The sequence below is a fragment of the Marmota flaviventris genome, chromosome 6 (genome assembly GCF_047511675.1).
Source record: "Marmota flaviventris isolate mMarFla1 chromosome 6, mMarFla1.hap1, whole genome shotgun sequence".
Lineage (NCBI taxonomy): Eukaryota > Metazoa > Chordata > Mammalia > Rodentia > Sciuridae > Marmota > Marmota flaviventris.
In genome coordinates, this window is record NC_092503.1 from 65,042,077 (window position 1) to 65,062,428 (window position 20,352).

Consider the following 20,352-nt stretch of genomic DNA (forward strand, 5'->3'; position numbering starts at 1 on the left):
TCTTTACTCCACGTTCCTTCCTGGTAAATACTTATTTTTTGCGTTCACCTTACTTACATGAATGTATTTCAAAAAAGTCAGTAATTTTTTTGCTGAAAATAACTCATTATATTAGTAGTTGCTGGATAACAGAAATGTGGCAGCTTAAAACAACAATCATTATCTACACTTATTTTATTTATTTGTATGTGGTTCTGGGGATCAAACCCAGGGCCTTGCACATGCGAGGCGAGCACTCTACCGCTGAGCCATAACCCCAGCCCCAACACTTAGTTTTTGAGAGGCATTTAGGAGCAGCTTAGCTGAGTGATTCTGCCTAAGGATCTTTGAGGTTAATAGTTAACCTTTAAGCCATGGACTTCAGTCTCTGAAGATAACTGGGATTAGAAGATCCACTTCTAATCTCATGTTTTGGCAGTAAGCTTCAGTTACTCACCATGAGGGGTCTCTTCATGGATGCTCATAGTATGGCCTTTCCCAGATCTAACTAGTCAATAAGAAAGTGTAGTTAAGGTAGAAACTTTATTGTCCTGTAACCTTATCTTGGAATTGACTGTCACTTATATTGGTATTGGTAGTCTATTGGTGACAGAACAACCTGGTATGGTGTGAGGGGGAATTGACTTACTGTCGCTTATATTGGTATTAGTATTCTACTGGTGACAGAACAACCTGGTATGGTGTGAGGGGGAATTTCATAAAGCATGAATATCAGGAGGCAGCAGTCATTGAGGACCATTTTAGAGTCTGGCTACTATAGTAACTTTGCACTTTTATTAAATAAATATTTATTTAGTGATTTTCACATTTTATATGAATATTGTTCAGTTATTTAAAATCATAAATATTGCACATGCCTTATTTGTCATTTGAGTTTACCCCATACTCAAATGGTAGAGTAGGATGAGAGTCTGCCTTTAATCTTTAAGGCCACTGGCCTTGCAGAAGAAGTCTTAAATAATTTCATCCTTTTTTTTTTCACTGTAATAATCTGGTATTTCCAAGGTGCTTTCTTTGCTTCTGGTTTTAACTGATGGCTACATATCTAAACCTCTAAGAATTCAGTGTCCCGAGAAAATGTCTCCCAGGCTTTCCTATTGGAAAAGCAGAATTGTTTTCAGTTTCAGAAAGTCCCTTTTCATTTTTTTTCCTTATTGTGGAGAGTATTCCACATAATTGAAGTTGCCTTATTTAATCATTGGCTAAATGAGGGTAGTACTGTGTACGATTTTCTTTATTTTCTGTGTAATATTTTTTTGTTATTTTGTTTAATAAGACAGACTGTCTCAGAGCCATTAAGAATAAAATTAAGGAAAAAAATCTCTTGTGAATAGTTGGAGAATATGAATGAATACTTAGCATAAAAAACTTGGAAAAAATATGTAAAGAGTTTTTTCTGTTAGAGTATATCTGACAGCAGATTAAATATTTGTTAATATAATACTGTAGAAGCACGACTTTTAATGAAACAGCTCCCAATAAGGTTTATGTTAGATTAGAATAGTTGGAGATTTTTTTTCTTCCGAATCTTTCAAATCTTTGCCAAAATAATGTTAGATGTTCAAGAAATTGCAATGATTTATAATGGTAGAGAAAATGTATTTTATACTTAATATACCATAATATTAAATATATGCATAATCAAGAGCAATATTTTGATGCAGCATTATTTTCTTCCTTTCTAGAGACAAATGGAATCAAATTGGAAATTTGTGGAAGAACTGCTGAAACAGTCTTTGAGTATTCAGGTATGTAATTAAAATGAGACAATTTGTAGACTTTGATCAATTTTTATAAGTTCTATTTATAAAAATCAAGCAAACACTTAAAATGATTTCAATAATAATTTAGTTAGGGTTGTGGCTCAGTGATACAGTGCTTGCCTAGCATGTGTGAAGCACGGGTTCGATTCTCACCACCACATATAAAAAAATAAAATAAAGGTCCACTGACAACTAAACAAAATAATAATAATTTAGTTATTAAAAGTGTGAGATAAAATCATTCTGTGCAGTCCATCTCAGTAGTTCCTTTTAGTGACTGTCCTTTAAAGATTTTTATTTTCAACACTGAAGTTGTCAGTTAAAGGACAAAGATAATTATCCTAGTTGGTGACTTTGACAAAATGTATTCAAAATAAGTGTTAGATGCTTCAGAACTATAAGCCATTCCTTGACTGTGTGATATCAAACTAGAAGACACGATGAAGGAGATAGTTAGTGGCATTGGAAATTCAGCTATATCCTCATCACAGCAGGAAGGTGACTTGCCTTGCTGAGCAATTTGTCTTACAGGCCTGAATCATATTCTAACTGATAAGGTCCTAGTTTCTGAGCACTCATTTCATACCTTATCATTCTTCTTTCTGCAGAGCTGTTAATGCAGTGCTTCATGGCCCAGAGGTCAGACTTGACCTCCTTTTAAAATAGTTTTAAATTTGCTATCACATCTTTAAACATGTTTTATTGTAGCTCTTTAAAGTTTTATAAGTTGTCACTTATGAAAGAGTTTATGGAAAATTATAGTAAAGATTTTAAATTTGGGAAATAAATTAATTTTTTATTTATGAAGATTGTTTAAAACTTGAAGAGGAATGAAGAAGAAATATTTTAATATAATACTGCTTTATATTGTTCTGTATATTTACAATAGACATTTTTGAAAATCATTTTAACTACTTGAAATATTTTTTATCTATTAGCTATTAACTTTTTAAGGTGAAACATAGATATTTTTAGTTTAGATATGCATATTATTTTATTGTGAGCTAAGAATTTTAACTTAGAATGCCAAAAACTTTGCCATAAGTAAGTTGTATCAGAAATGGTAGAACCATTATCCTTAGAATCTTTCTCTTAATTTTTACAGTGATAAAAGTTTTGGCTTAGTTATACTTCCTTTTTTTAAAAAAAAAAAATTCCTATTTCAATTTAATTTGGCTTTTTCTTCACTTTTTGAAAACAATGATTTAGCAACTCAAAAAGTTTTTTATGTATTTTTTATTTCAGAAATATAATCACTAAAGTGGGACTGTGAAATAATAGCTTTATAGTAGTCATTGTCATTTGCATTGGTTAATTATTCAGTCTTTATGCCTTAACATAGCTTAGTTAAAGCCAAGTAAAAAGAATTTCAGTGAAGTCTAGATAGTGTTATCTTTCTGTTACTATATCTGAGCCAGTAACTAGAAGCTTAATTTTTATATTAAGTTATTAACTACTTGTATCCTTTAAATTTCCTTCACCTAGACCTCTGTTACCATCATATTTGATAATTTATATACTTAATTTCAACTGTGACAGTGTATGATTTTATGGTTTTGTTCAGCCAGGTTTTAAGTTACACAGTATTTCTTAGGAGGCTGTAAAAGTTTATATGTACTAATCAACAAAGAAACCCATACTGATCCTGCACAATAGGAAACAGAATTTGTCATCATCTCTGTTCTATAGAAAAGTTTGCTTTTTGTCTAAGATGTTGAAAGCCCTCTGTAAACATTTTTAGTTTCTTGAAAATTAATATTTTTTTCCCTTTGGATTTTGACTCCCTATAATTTTGATTTTGATTTTATTTTTCTGGTGCTAGAGAAAAATGTGCTTTGCACATGCTAACTAGTCACGTGTTCTTCCACTGAACTGTGTCCTAATTTTGATTTTAAATAAAAGAAACTCAGATTTGCTTAGAATAAGACTTCTTAAGTATAATGTGACACAGTAGGATAAAACTTATTCTGACACTGAATAATGTTCTTTTACAGTTTAGTTAATATTTTAATCATGGCAATTGAAACTGTTTTGAAGATAAATATGTAATTCTTGAAAGAAGGTCAGGTGACCAACCATCCCACTTTGTGTTGGCCTGGGATTTCAGTGCCAAATTCAACAAAGCTCTTAGTAAACCAGGATAAGTCAGTCAGTCACCCTAGATGTAGGGGTACTACCACTAATCCAGGAATCTTTATAAATTTAAGCCTTGCATAAAATCAAAGTGATACCTTTCCTGTGACAGAAGGAGTCATTATAATATTTGGAAAGAAGTGGTCCTCTGGTTCAGTCTAGTATTCCTTCAATGTTGTTGTGTCTTGATTGCATCCAATTATATTCTATAAGTAGTATAGGACTACTTACTGGAGTTCTTGAAACCAATTTTGTGGTTGCAGTAGGTGGTCAAAAAGAATAAATAATATGTTGGGAATAGAGCTATCAGTTTGATTATATCTGTTTTATCCCCATTCGGGTAAATTAAAGTCTGATAATACTCATGTACTTTGACACGATTTCCAACAGTGAAAAAAGTCCATTTGCTATGGGATGATAGGTTTGTTTAAAAAATATATACCTTCCAAATACACAACAATATTCTAGTAAAATTGATGAACACTCCTGTAGTTTTAATTAAGCAAATAATGTTTCAGATCTTTTTTTCTAGCAAAAATGGATCTTCCTGAAGCAGACATTGAGCTTTAGATTAGTATAAAGCATATATTATTTAATTTTACTTAATTGACAATTACTTACCAATTAGTATACATTCTTTAACTTAATGCTTAGAACAATCTTGAGTAGTGATAGTATTGTTTCCATTTTACACCCTAAGAGACTGAAGTCCGAAGGGGTTGAACAGCTTTCCAGGTTCACCCAGCTATCTAGGAAGTATTGGGATTAGGATTCAAATCTTCATATGCTTGCTCCATTGTGAAAACTCAAAGCAATGAACTTGCAGGAATCTTAATAAAACTCTGTTTCTTCATTACTTCTAATTTAACATTTCTTTGATGTTTTGTGTTTCTTAAGTATATTGTGACATCATAGTAGGATAAAACTTATTCTGACACTGAATAATGTTCTTTTACAATTTAGTGAGTATTTTAATCATGGCAATTGAAACTGTTTTGAAGATAAATATGTAATTCTTGAAAGACGGTCAGGTGACCAACCATACCACTTTGCATTGGCCTGGGATTTCAGTGCCAAATTCAACAAAGCTCTTAGTAAACCAGGATAAGTCAGTCAATCACCCTAGATGTAGGGGTACATGTATATATACAATTAGTAATGTATTTTGGTTTCTATATCTGTTTTGGTCATATTTATGCAAAGCATCTATTTTCCATGATTATATTGTTGTTTCGTTCTCTGATAAGTATATGATGGGAAAATAAAAGAAAAGAAGCAATTAGTATACTCAAGTGTTTTCAGATATTCCTTCCAACCATATGTTAGCTTTATTATAATTTTTTAAATAAATTCGAGCTAGCGTATCTACTATTTCTCCTACTCCTACTCCTGAGTACTGTGTATTCTTGCTTTACCTATGTGAATTTGAAGAGGGACAATTCCTTTGTTTAATTTAATTTTAATGCTTTAATTTCTAAAGCATATACATACTTTTTTAAATGGAATTTTTCAAATTAGAGAAAATAGTTGAAAACAGGAATGGTTGAATATATAGAATGTGAAACTGTAAAACATATAACGTGCTATCTGTAATTGACTGTAGGCTAACAAAGCACATATTTTCTAAGTCACACTCAACTAATTGATTACCTATCCAACCACAGCTGTGGAGAATGGTACTTTTAAACCATTTCTTTTCATTTACATCTGCAGGCACTAGGAAGAAAAGGAGGAAAAATTCATTTCTTTTCCTTTATAAGTAAGAAAATAAATAAAATTGATCTCTTGGTATGCCATTTTTAATTTCTTCTTGATTGCATATAGTACAAAGAACATGGGCTCTGGACTCAAAAAGACCTTGTTTCCAATTTTGATCTTGAAATTAAGAAAAATCTTGATCAAATTTGGTATTGACTAAATATTTGTTTCTTTTTCTTCTGTTTTTGGCATAGAATGAATGTTTTGTCTAACAAAGACTTTAGGGACATAAATCCTAGATCCTAACCAAGTGAGTTTGAGTAAGCTATTTATAAATTATGAATCCCAGCTTTTTTTTTTTCCTTTTGTAAAATGAAGATATTAAAACTGCTGGTATGAAATGTACTTGAACCGACACATGTAAAACATGTCTTATGATGCCGGATACATAGATATCGTTCACTTTTGCTTTTCCCAAACTTCTTTTTATTGTTTCAGTATGTCTTTGTGGATTTTACATGGTAAAACAAGTTTCAGATGCCAACTAAAACCCTTCAAAATGAACTTTGATAACCTACTTTTTTATCTTGCAGACATAATAAAATTAGTATGCTTTTTATTCAGCTCAATAGTATAAATAGAAACCAATATGATCCTAGATCTAGGTTTATGTTTTCACAATAAAATCAGAGAATGTTCATAATGGATAAAATTTTGTCTTTTTTGGTTAAATGAGTTTGTTAGAGAATCCAAATGCTTTCTCTAAACCATACAGCTGATTGGTGAATAAAAGCACCAGACGTGAGTCTCAGTTTTGTTTATAAATATTTATGGAGGCTCTTTGGTAAACCAAGCAAGGTACTAGACCCTGGGGACATTATCAGCTGCAGCTAGCTCAGCTTGGTGGCAGATAAACATTAAATCTAACAAGTGTTATGATATAAGTATGCAAGAAAGGTCACTGCCTAGTGGAGGATTAGGAACTTTCCTAGAAGTTTTGAAGTTTAAGGTATCTTAACGGGTGAATAATTAAGAGTGAAGGTCTTATCTAAAGAATCTCCTCAATGTTGTCTTTTCCCTTCGTTTGTGACTCATTCATTGAAACATTTAGTACCAAGCTCACCACTTTCTTCTATACCCATCTACTATTTTGTTAGTAACCCTAACATTATTGTATATAATCTGCCTACCCTCTCAGTGTCCTAATGTCCTTACTCCTAACAGTTTCTTCTACTTACCTTACCTAGCTCCTTCCATGCTCATGCCCTATAGTTTTTCATTTCTGTTCTATCCCATCATCATCAACATTTTCATTTTTCTGTCCTCTTCTAGGTCCTGACTTTTCTCCTTAAACAATATAGATTACACAAGGCTTTATTTTTTTTAATTGATTTAAAAAATTTTTTTTTAGTTGTTTATAGATCTTTATTTTATTTATTTATATGTGATGCTGAGAATCGAATCCAGTGCCTCACACATATCAGGCAAGTGCTCTGCTGCTAAGGCCCAGCCCCATCCCACAACCCATTTTTTAGTCACTCCATTTTAAACATGTTTAATTAGTTAAGTCTGACTTGTTTTAAACTTGGAAAAGCTTATTCTTCCTCTTCCCTTACCTTCCCCACCCCTACCCATAGCTGAATATTGCTGGAGAAAATAAAATAATCATTCTTACTGACTTGTCTGACTTTAAATTCATCATTATAAATCTTAAGTGGCAGTCAATATTAGAATGTTTGCTTTTTTGCTCTCCATAATGATTTGTTGCAGAATTTCTTTTTAACACACAATTCAGCACAGGCTCTGGCCCAGTGCATGTAGTTGAATATCATGCCTGCTAAATCACTGAAAGAATAGAAACCAGTCTGATCAGAACTTCTCTTTTTTCCTTCAAATCTCCTAAAATGTTTGCTTTGTACTTAACCTCTCATACTACTTTTCTTTTATATTGAAAATGTAACTGGTTCTATCAAGAACTAATTTCTTTCCCTTTGCTGTGGCTCTTGGTTTTCTCTCCTGTTCAAGGACTTTATCTCTAAATATTTTTACTTCCTCAACTCCTGTTATCTCCTTAGCCATCCAAAGTTGAGCTTGTCTTTACCATACCCAATTAACTCATGATAGCCATGAATAATTTTTTAAAATTGTTCCAAGGGTTCTTATTTCTTTTCATTTTTTAACTTCTCAGCAGCATTCAACCCTGTTCACCACTGTTCTTTTGAAATATTTCTCTTGACTTCCAGAATATCTGATTGTATTCCTGTTTTTATTGTCCACTTGTTTTTGCATATAGAATTTTCTACATTTGCTCGGTATCTAAATGTTAGAATATCAAAGGGTTCTCTGTTCTGGATTCTTTTCTTATTTCTCATCTCTGTTCTTTCCTTAAGTCACTGTATCTATCCTCTTAACTCTAAAAATTATTAATATGATCTTAACACCCAGATTTATGTCAACAACTCTGACTTTCTCCCTGAGCTCTACATCAGTATGTCGTTTAATATGTCCTAAAATGCCCTGTGATTCTCCCCATGTTCACCTCCCCTAGACTTTGTCATTTTAGGAAACAGTATCATTAACCCATTGTCTTATGCCAAAACTTAGAAGTTTTTCCTAATTAATATCTTTCCTTCATATGACCAGGCCCTCTGAATTTATATACATCTTAATTCTTGGATCCTTTTTGCCACTTCTTTTTGATATGGATTTCTTATCCATTCTTTGGGTTTCTAACAAGATGCATTTATGAAACACCTATATATTAAGTAATTGAACCAAAAGTCAAAAGGAGTAGTGTAATTTCCACTATTCAAATATGTTAATGATCTCTAAATTGTTTCAGGAATGTACCTTATGTTAATTTAGGCATTCTTGTCTGAAGATGAGAATGGCTATGATTTGGTGATATATATTCATATTCTTTTTAGCTACAGGTTATTCAACACACTATTCGGTGATAATGTTCATGTTTCCAGAGCCCATTTACTCCTTCCTAACTTCAGTTTGTTTTTTAGGATGGTATACTAGAAGAACAATTACGAATGTATCTTCAATGTTGTTTGACACTTTGTGATTTCTGGGAACCAAACATTTCTATTGTCACCATTCTATGGGAATATTATAGTAAGAACCTGGTGAGTTACTAGAATATGGGATTTCCTCCAGGAATTTGAAGAGTCGGTATGTCATATTTAAGGGAATTTTTTTTTTTGAGAACCAGGAATTGATCTCAGGAGCACTCGACCACTGAGCCACATCTCTTACCCTGTTTTGTATTTTATTAGAGACAGGGTCTCACTTTGTTGCTTAGTGCGTCACTAAATTGCTGAGGCTGGCTTTGAACTCGAGATCCTCCTGCCTCCGCCTCCTGAGCCGCTGGGATTACAGGCATGCGCCACCATGCCTGGCCTTGAGAGGATTTTTATGCTTTCATTATGAGCAGCTATCAGTTTTTCTTGAAAAGTTAATTTTTGTTTAAAGTAGATTGGAATAGTTCAAGAGTAGTTTTAACTTTCAAAAAACTTGTTTATAAAGAATTGGCATATACACAACAGCATCTGGTGTCTCTTTCCTCTTGAGACTGTGTATAAACAAAGTGGCTAAAATTAAAGCAGAAAGATTTTTTTCTAATGCTCGTTTTTAAATATTTTCTAATAATAACTGATTGCTTGTGATACATTGAATAAATACTGCTATCTTGAATAAGATACCACTTTAGCACCTAAGTAGTTTATAAGTTAATGGGCAGGTACACACATATTTTGGGGAAAATGTTAAAATGCCAAAGAATACCAGATTTCAAAAGGTCATAATATTTTACGTTCACTGTGGGGATAAGTAGAATTTTCCAACTACAGAAGAAAACAATCATACAGGCTGAAGGAACAACATGGATAAATGTATGAAGATATGGAAGAACAAGGTCTATTCCTATCATTTTTATAGTTCTGAAAAATAGGCCTGGAATGACAGTGGAGAGAGATTATAGATAAGAAGAATAAAGATGGTAGTTTTGGGAGACTGGTAGACAATGAAGGATTGTAGGTAATTTACAGTTGAGTTCTAGTTTATTCAGGAGACATTGGAAAGCAAGGATGTGACATTAGGTTATGTATTTGAGAAAGTTTTTGTAAACAAATTGGGTACACATGAGTTAGTCCATTGTATTTATACGAGATAATACTGTGGCTTATGAGAATCTTTATATGAGAATTAAAATAAGGGCAATTTTAAAAGGAGAGGATGAGTCTGGAATATAAAAATTTAAAGAGTAATTTTAAAGATTCCATTACCTGTGTTGAAAAAAGAAGAGATTTGGGATATTGGGGTTTTGTATAAATAGTGAACTTCTCTATTAAGATAGAAAATGATAATGGAAAAATTACCAATAAATGACAGGTTTGGGTTTTATATATAATGGAGCTTATTAAAAGTGAAAAATACCTTTCTTTAAAGAATAATATTAGGCTAGTTGGAGAAAAGACTAAGGCAGAGATGTATAGAGTCTGGAGTACTTTGTGACACAAGAGAGCATAGAAAGTATCAAAATTAAGTTAGAGTCATGTCAAAAGGACATAGGAATTGATTTTAAGAAGCTCCCATTGATCAAAGAATGAAAATTCGAGCTTAAGAAAAAATAATGAGTACAATGGACTAAAACATCAAATATGTTTTAAGTTTTCAAGTTCATAATACTTCTAAAATTATTCTGGAAGGTATAGAGTACCTCATTTTGAAAACTGAAAATAAAGGAAAATAAAAACTATGTTTTGGCCAAATCAAATTTTGGATCAGCTAATTTAGAATAAATGGTAGGATTATAAAGTCACTATTTTATATGTCTAGTGAAATATGCATATAGACAGTAAACTTTAGTGGCTGCTAAAAATGTTAAAGGCAGGGATCACTAAAATAAGTAGATTAGGCTGACATCCTCATCAGTCTTAACATTACAGAAAGTCAGAATGTGTATGTCTCTTTAGTACACATAATAGGAAGCACTTGGTACTACCAATGAAAGAACCTTGCCAAAAAAATTGCCAAAACCTTGCCAAAAAAATATTTAATGTGAATGATTTAGCTTCTAGATAGCTACACCATTTTACAGAAAATATATAAATATAAAAAAAATATGTTAAGTGATATGAGGCGGATGCAAATAGTTAAATCCAGAACATTGGAAATTCTGTCCAACAATTTTCCTGATGTAAAAAATGAATGGTACAACAAGAACATTGGGGAATTTCGGAAGTAAAAGAGTGTTAAGGATTATATCTTATTAGATCTTATTTGTATTCTAATTTGGACAAACCAACTGTTAAAAACACATTTTGTGGATAAGCCAAAATTTGAATATCCTTGATTTTCTATGGTTTTATGGAATTTTTTGGAAGGGAGGTGGTATATGATAATGGTATTGTAACAGAAATATAGTTTTGTGCTTAAGATAATTTAAACTTTTAGTGAGCTAATTGGAATTTGTAATTTCCCATTTAATGTACTAAGAAATTAATACTTATTATCTGTCTTATTTTACTTTTAGAATAGTTCCTTCAGTATTTCTTGGCTTCCTTTGAAAGGCCTTGTTAATAACAAGTCACCTTTGTCTATGCTTGAAATGGTGAAGACTTGCTGTTGTGATAAACAAGATCCTGACCTATATAAATCCAGCAGTAGTTATACAATTTTTCTTTGCATTTTGGCAAAAGTTGTTAAGAGAGCAATGAAGAACAATGGCCCTCATCCTTGGAAACAAGTCAAAGGAAGGTGAGTGCAGTATCTTTCTTTGTCAGGAATGTTCATTGATATCTTTGGAGAAGTGTTTACAATTTGTATTTTTTTTAAGTAAATTGTGATTAGAGTCCTTTTTCACATTTAAAATGTGAAACTTAACACATAAGACAACAAAATGTGGAACACTTTGATTTTGTCAGTTGTAATACTGAGGAACAAACTTAAAATCCATAACTTGAAAAGGGTTTCAATTTCTTTTTTTTAATCGGTAATGAGACTATCATGAGTATTGATAGAAAGTTTATTTTAAATGATGAATTTTTGTGAATGAAATAATTTTATTAAAGCAATTTGTTTATGTTTTACAGAATATATTCTAAATTCCATCAAAAAAGGATGGAAGAATTAACTGAAGTTGGTCTACAGAATTTTTTCAACCTTTTTCTACTGTTAGCAGCTGTTGCAGAGGTAGAAGATGTAGCAAGTCACGTTTTAGACCTCCTGAATTTCCTCAAGCCAACCTTTATAAAATCTCAGAGAGCCCTCATTTGGAAGGGTCAGATGGCATTTCTCTTACTGTATGCTCAGAAAAATCTGGACATTGGTGTTTTGGCTGAGAAATTTTCCTGTGACTTTCGAGAAAAGGCAAAGGAATTCTTGGTATCTAAGAATGATGAACTGATACAAAGACATAATCTCTGGACCCTTCTTTCCATATACATTGATGGTGTTCAAGAAGTATTTGAGACCAGCAATTGCTTATGTCCTTCCCATGAAAAACTGCTTAATGATGGATTTGATATGCTTCTACGAGCCTGTCGAGAATCTGAACTTAGGACAGTGTTGAGCTTTCTACAAGCTGTTCTGGCCAGAGTCAGGTATGTTTTTCTGCAGTGTTTTGATTTTTATATTAATTTCTCCTTCAACATACTTAGAAACCAAATATATAAGGAAGTATTTGTTCTACTGATATATTGGCAAAAATCATTAGTTTTCAAACTATTTTTTCCAATAGTAGTTCTTAAAAAGAAAGCTCTTATGCAAACAGGAGATGCAAAATTAAACTCAGAGCAGTTCTGATATAATTGCAGAGCATGCTCTTAGACCTCTTTCTTCCCCTACTCTTTCTTGGGAAAGAATATAATTACTGAGAGTTATGTTATCGATATTCTAAATAAGACCATGAGCTCAAATCTGAGGTGGCTTTTATTGAAACATTGAAGCAAATGTAATTCTGTGTCCATAAGGAGGTTTTGGCTCAACTGAATCATTGAAAAAAAAAAAAAAGTAAGTTTCTATAAATTTTTGCTATAAAGTTACAGCTTCAACATCATCAAATTCTTCCTGCTGAATCCATTTGTTTTGAAATGAACATAAGTTTATTCTAACACCAATCATCTATATAAGACTTAGTATTTTCAGATCCACCTAAATTATGTTAAGACACTACCACTCGGTGTAGTCAGTCACTGCCACTGAAAATTTGTGTAGAAGTTGTATATAGAAATAGGATTTATTTGAAACCATGTCTGAAGTTAACAGACTGCTTCCCTCCTAATATCACATTACAAAAGTAACATCTGTTATCAGACATTTAGGAGCATAGGCATAAGAAAGGAAAGGAGCATGTGGGCCTGTAGAGAAGAAGCAGTCATGGAAACAGTGGCAGAATTTACCACTTTTCTACCTTTTCCATTGAAAGATAAGTTTATTTTAATCCTTCTCAACAATTGTTATTTTATTCTTACATGGTTTTTAAACAAAGACTTATATCTTACACTTTTAATTTAAAATTTTAGTTAAGAATGCTGGGCAATCATTTTTATTTTTGTTAAAATTATTTTTTACATTGTTAATGTAATACTTTTGTGGTAAAATGTTTTTTTTAAAAAAAGTATAAAGTGATAAACTTTTTTCTCCCACCTTCATTTCTTCATTTTCTTGTTCAGTGGTTCTCAGTTGGGGATGAGTTTGTCCCTCAGAGGACATTTGACAATTTCTGGAGATATTTTTAGTTGTTACAAATAGGTGGGTACCACTGGTGTTTAGTGGGTAGAGGTCAGGAATGCTGCCAAAGAATTATCAGCAGGGCTGAGATTGAGAAATACTATTCTAGTTCTACCCTCACAGAAGTAAATTTCTTAGAGAACCTTCCAGACATTTCCCCCTATTTATTTGTATGTTTAACATAAAACAGACGATCTTTTTTCAGAACAACTCCTTTTTTGGCTTAACATTCACACATTTCCTAGACAGCTTTTTATGTTAATTCCTGGAGACCTACTTAATTCTTCTTAATGAATGCTTATTGTTCCATTGTGTAGATGTGCTAAACTTTATTTAAGCAGTCCCCAGAAATAGGGATTTATATTATAATTTACCATTTTGTTTTGTTCTAACACATTAAATTTAATATCTTTATATGCATCTCTGTGTATGTGTGGAAGTATGTGTAGGTTAATCCCAAGAAAGAATTGGTATGTATAAATTTTAAATATGAATGGGTATTACCAAACTTCCTACAAAAAATATTGTATCAGTTTTTACTGTTTCTGATAATGTGTGAAATAGCTTCCATTTTCATTCTTTCATCATTGTGTGGAATGTCCTTAGCAAAAATACATTCTAAAATAAGAAAACAGAACTCTGTTAAAAATGCTAGTTGAAACTGTAATAGGAGAAAGAGACCTATTTTGAAGATTGTGGAGGCTTTAAAAATAGAAATATGAAGAAAGCAAAAGAAAAAAAAAAGATGATTTTTTTCTCTATTTCATGTTTATTCATTGACTTTGGTTTGTTATAAAGCTTCTAACTAGAACTTTTCTTGGTAATTCTTCAAAAGTAGTAACTAGAAACACCAGAATAATTCTTATGTTTCTGAAAGAGTCACACTTTACAAATACTGTCTTCTTTCTTAATTAATACTTCCATTCCTATTTATAGATTTTTTAAAAAATTGAAGTTTGGAGACTTTGTAGCTTACCTAAAATAACAGTTAAATTTCAGAATTGGCTTTCAAACTCAAACGCATTATACAATTGTTGCTTTCTTATGTTGTCTTCTAATAGTTTGTAAGTAATTAAATCTACACTAATCCTATCTCTATACTTTTTTATAAATTGGAAGTAATTGCATGGGTGAAGTCTGCAAGCTATTTGCAGACCTGAAACTATTGCTACTATTCATATATTTTTGAGTGGTTTTACCTTTTGTTTTTGCTATTAAAAAAAGATAGTTGCTTATTGGGGGACTTTTGATTACTTTAATTTTTCAAATTTTGCAGATTCCTATTTAATGAATCAGTTGGAAAAAATGAATTGAGATATGCAGACAAGTCACATTTTATATATAGTAATTTGCCTTTGATTTATTAGCACCATTGCAACTATCTAAATTTCACTTAATGCAATACAGAATTTTTTACATTTATTATGAGTTTTTCAAGTGGATCTGGATTGTTTTGTGGGCTTGCTATCTTGAGCAGGGGATTATAGTGAGTACTACTGATCTTCTTATCTAGCCTATGAAAAAAGAGACAGATGTTTATAAATTGTTAACGTTTGATGCCTTGTATAAATGTGTAGTTGGTTTTGTTTTATACTGTTCATTGCTAAAAAAAGAATATCCAATCATTTACAACTTCTATTACCAAAATTATAAAACACAGAGAAGTATGAAGTCAGTGTGTAAATAAGAGGGTATAGCAACACACAAGTTTTAATGATAACATACTTTAGGCACTGTCATCCTTTATTTCTGAAGCTTGCATAGCAATTTGCACACAGATTTTTTAGTGAGATTGATCACAGTATATAATAAGAGGAACTATGACTTAGTTTCTTTGTCTCCCAACAGCTTTTACCACTTCTAAGGCAGATATGACCAAAACTGACTAGAGTTTTGTTTGGGGTCTTTTGGGGAAAGACCCAGAAATCATGCAGAATTGTTTACCTTAAAAAGAAAGAAGGAGGGAAACCCTTGTTGGGTCCCCTCTCGTCCTGTGGGAGCACCCTTGAATAAATCCTACTCTTACACCTCAAAAAAATTAATAAACAATATAAAAGAAAGAAAGAAGGGAGGAGAGGAAACATAAGAAAAAGTAATTTAGGTATTTGATTTCAGAGGTATGTTCCTAATTTCTTAATCCAAAATCTAGAACTTCATTGAAGATCTTTTCAGAGTCATCTTTTAAGTGTGCTGTATACTCTTAATACTAGGATAAAGATAAAAAACATTTTGAATAGTTAAAAATTAAAGCATGTGGTTTATTTTTTTTCTTTAAAGTTGAGAACTGAGCTAAATTCTTTGAATTTTGGTTTAGGTAGGGAAGATAGATTACATAGATTGATGATATTTATTCCTGGCTGCATCCCTGCCAAGGAAAAGAATGAAATACTTTACCTTAACAATCTCTTCTGTTTTCAAAATCAGGTGGGAATAAGGTACCAGACCTTGCATAAATGTGTGTGCAGGGTGTGTGTGTGTGTGTGTGTGTGTGTGTGTGTGTGTGTGTTGAACTGGGTAATAGTTTTATAACTGTATGACAGAGAAATTATAGGTGGGAAGGAACTAAGATCACTGATTAAAGAGGAGAAGCAGCTCCCTCTAGGCTGTTAAGAAATAATAACTTCATATGCCACTTTCTGCTAACTGGAGCTGATGGCTCACCAGAGCATTCTTTATTGCTGATTAAGTAGCATTATGAAAATACTGACTTGGTTATGTTAACTAAATGCCTCTGTGTTTAAAACTTCGAATGTCAAGTAGTTTTAGCAGTCATCTTTAACATTTCACATTACCTTTCTGGAACACATTTCTAGTTCTCACTTGCTGTTATTTGAGGTTAATATAAAAATGGAAGTCTTTCATTGTGGAGGTTGGTTTAGCCAAAAGCTTTTCTTTAATTATATCCATTCATGCTGCTATAGTTAAGGGTCTGTCAGCATTTCCATTATAAACCTCTATTTTCAGGGTTTTATAACATAGCTATGAAAATTAGCTCTGGGCAAAAACTTGACATACAAGGCCTCATGAGATCCTCCCTCCCCCCATTTCCCTTTTTCATTTTTACCAATGTAAGGGTGAGTGATTTTAAAATGCCTTTTGGCATCTGCAAATATCATTTGGAGTTTAAAAAGAAACAATAAATTTTCAGGCTCTGTACCTGTTTGTTCTAACACTTAAGGGAGGTTGTGGACTTATGAATTTAAGCCAAATGGTTATTGATCAACTGACATCCTATTTTGTATTAAACAAGAGCCTATTTTCAAAGAAGTCTAAATGCAGTTGAGAACTAGCCTAAAAGGCTAGATGTTGAGACTAAGGCATAGTTCAGAGAGGATGACTACTTTTTTTTTTTTAGAGATGCTGTATATTGAAGTACAATTCCTTCAATAAAACTAAGCCTCTTTTCCCAGACTTCAAAATACACATATTTTAAATCCCTTTTTTTTTTCTTTTCCTGTGAAGTTAGAGGATCACCTATTTGTTATGTATCTGTTTCCGTATTTGAGAGGTCTGTGCATGCATGCACACATGCATAAAATGTCTGTTTATTATTCCCTTCAAATATTCTCTATGCTCAATAGCTTTATTGGCATAGTAGCATTTATTCTAAACAAAGATTTTTCTTTTCTCCTTCCGTTAGTGGAAGAATTGGGGACTGACTAGACAGGAAAGGAGGTAGTACAAGAACAACTGTTCTCTGAAGGATCTGCTATATGTCAAGTAATTTACATGATATTTAAGGAAAAATATATGGATCATCTTTACAGCATGCAAGTTTTTTTCTTCCTTTTGTTATTGAGTGTTAGTACGAATGGGTTATTTTTAAAATAATCAAATGTATTGGGCTGAGGTTGTGGCTCAGTGGTGGACCGCTTGCCTAGCACATGCAGGGCCCTGGGTTTGATCCTCACCATCACATAAAATAAAATAAAGGTATTGTGTCCAACTACAACTAAAAAATAAATATTTTTTAAAAATGTATTATTTCCATGGTGTGCTTGGTATATCCCAATTTACCCCAAATTTGTGTGCTATTTCATCATATAAAAGTCAATACAAGCTGGATGTGATGGTGCACACCTGTAATCCTAGCAACTTGGGAGGCTGAGACAGGAGGATCACAAAGCAAGACTAGCCTCAGTAACTTAGCAAGACCTTGTCTCAATAATTAAAATACAAAGGACTGGGAATGTTCCTAGAAGTAGCAGACTCCTGGGTTTACTCCCCGGTGCCACCAAGAAAAAAAAAGCCAAAGTAAATTTGGAGGCAGTAGTCTAATAATTTAGGGGAGGCACATGAGTAAATTCCATGGAAAACTGTGTCACCAGTTTTTATTTGAAAAACAAGGTAGAGATATGTTGCATACTAAGAATAATCCATGCAAGCTTTGGTTGCATCAGAGAAAACATAGGTATCTCTCTAGGAGAATACAGTATTAATCTTTTTATTTCAGGAATGAATAAAATATAGAGTTTTTTACATTATTAAGTATTTCATGTGTTTTTCAACTATTTACATGTATTCTATAAATAGTATTTTGACCTTAGTTATTCTTCACCAGGCAATAATTTTGAGTAGTGTGTTTCATTCACATGCTTTATAAATTCATGCAGTAAGATAAACTACTTACTATTTAGCTGGGTAGTGTTTGTTTCTTTTTCTTTTTTTGTATTTTGTAAAATAGATTGTCGTCTTAATTTTTCATCTGTAGGAATTAATATTTGAGTCATTTATTTAGTCTCTAGGTCTGCTACCTAAATATGAGTTCTTCCTGCATCACTTAAAGTGATTTGTTTAAAATATTGTAAGAAAAAATTTACTGTGTCTAAATCTTTACTGGTTAAGTGATAATAATAGTGCCTACTTCACTGGGCTATTTTTAAGGATTAAATGTGATAATAAATTCAGAGTGGTTAGTAAGTATTTGATAAATGTTAGTTAATGCTACCATTATCCTTACTATTATTTTCAAAATAACCTATCATATAATCATTGTTTTTAATACACTTATGTCTGACACTTTCAATGGATTTGTGTGTCAGTTCTCAAATGGTTCTTTACCTACTCCTACTGTAATACCTCTATCACAATGTCATTATATATATATTTTTTATTATATATATAAATATATAAGTGTGTAACGAGTCAGACTTTTTAAAGAACGAAGTCAGAATTGCAGGGAACATGAGCATTGCCTCATTATAATGGACCTGTTGGAAATTGTGATTCGCTGTTGCTAAGAGCTGCTGTAGAAAAAGAAGAAATTTTAAAGTTAGGCATATATGTGTCTATCAGTCTGTCCTCTCTCTATCTGGTATTTCTTTTTTTTTTTTTTTTAATGTCTTCTTTGGGAGAACCATTTCATAATTCTTTTTTAAAGTCTCACAGCTGTCATTACCTCTGTTTCATAGAACATTAATAAAGCTTTCCTCCATCTCTTTGCCTCCAGTGCCTTCCCTTTTCAAACCATCTCATTTTCTTCAACAGCTTTACTGAGATATAGTTTATATATCTTGACATTTTATTTACTACATTTTACTTACTAGCCTCATTAAGATATAATCCACTTAACTTATAATTCATTGGTTTTAGTATATTCAGAGTTGTAAAAGCATAACAATTTTAAAACATTTTATCATCCCCAAGGTAAACCCTATACCCATTAGCAATCACTTCCCATTTTTTCATACCCAAAATCACATCCTTTACAACCACTAGTCTACTTCCTGTTTCTTCAGATTTACATATTCTGGACCTTCCATTTAAATAGAATCATACAATATGTCATATTTTGTGACTTAACCCTTTCACCTAAATAGTATTTCCCAGATTCCTCTAAGTTTATAGCATGTACCTGTACTCCATTCTTTTCACTGCTAAATAATACTCCATTGTATTGATATGCCACATTTTGTGTACCTATTCATCAGTTACTAGACATATGGGTTTCCACTTTTTTATTTTATAACTTTTTTTTTTTTTGGTAGTTGTAGATGGACAGAATGCCTTTATTTTTATTTGTTTATTTCTATGTGATGCTGAGGATCCAATCCAGTGCCTCACGGATGCTAGGCAAGTGCTCTGTCACTTAGCTACAGCACCAACCCTAGGTTTCCACTTTTTGTCTATAGTAATATTACTGTGAATATGCCTGTATGTGTTCTTGTGTGGACAGTTTTACTTTTCATGATTTTACATTTGGGAGTGAAATTGCTGGGTCATATTTTTTGAGGCAATGCGAGGTTGTTTCTATGAGGCTGGACCATTTTACATATTCACCTGTAGTATGTGAAAGTTATAGTCTCTCCACATCCTTGTTGCTAAGTGTATTTTTGATTGTAATAATCCTGTTGGGTATGAGGTGGTATCTTTTTGTGATTTTGATGTTCAGTTCTTTGGTAGCTAATGATGTTTCTTTAGAGAAATATCTATTCAGATCTTCTGCCCATTTTTATGTTGGCTTATTTGTCTTTTTTTTTTTAATAACTGAAAGAGGTTTTTTTTTATGTATTCTAGATACAAGTCCATATATATATATATATATATATATATATATATATATATGATTGACAAAAATTTTTTCTGTTTTTTTGGATTCACTTTCTTGCTGTTGCCTTTTGTAGCACAAAATTTTAAATTTTTGATGAAGCCCTGTTTATCTGTTTTTTCTTTTGTTGCATATGCTCATTTCATATTTTCTTGACTAATTTATCTTCTTGGAGAACATGTCTGAATATATCATTCTATACATATTTTTTATTATGATATTCAAAGCCATCCACACTCTGGCCTTACCTACACCTGCAACTTTTTCTTGTGATTTCCTTTTACGTTAGTTTTAGTTCAAATAGAACTACGATTTTTTGAGAAATCTCCTAAGTCTTTCTTACCTTTGCTTTTATTTTCCTGTCAAAACTAGTTGAGGATTAAGGCCAAACTATAGCTAGCACAACAGAGCTGGACTTGAGGATTGAATAAGCTGACATCAGGCGAAACACACTACTTAGGAAAGAGATCA

General features: G+C 32.1%; 1 protein-coding gene across 1 annotated transcript in view; it reads left to right on the top strand.

The window, feature by feature from the left end:
* Mms22l (MMS22 like, DNA repair protein) overlaps positions 1 to 20,352 on the top strand; it is a 118,528-nt gene that overhangs the window by 26,565 nt on the left and 71,611 nt on the right. The window contains exons 11-14 of the mRNA XM_027928261.3: positions 1,686 to 1,748; positions 8,609 to 8,728; positions 11,137 to 11,360; positions 11,696 to 12,205. Of these exons, the coding sequence (XP_027784062.1) occupies positions 1,686 to 1,748; positions 8,609 to 8,728; positions 11,137 to 11,360; positions 11,696 to 12,205 (917 nt within the window). The remainder of the gene's footprint in view (positions 1 to 1,685; positions 1,749 to 8,608; positions 8,729 to 11,136; positions 11,361 to 11,695; positions 12,206 to 20,352) is intronic.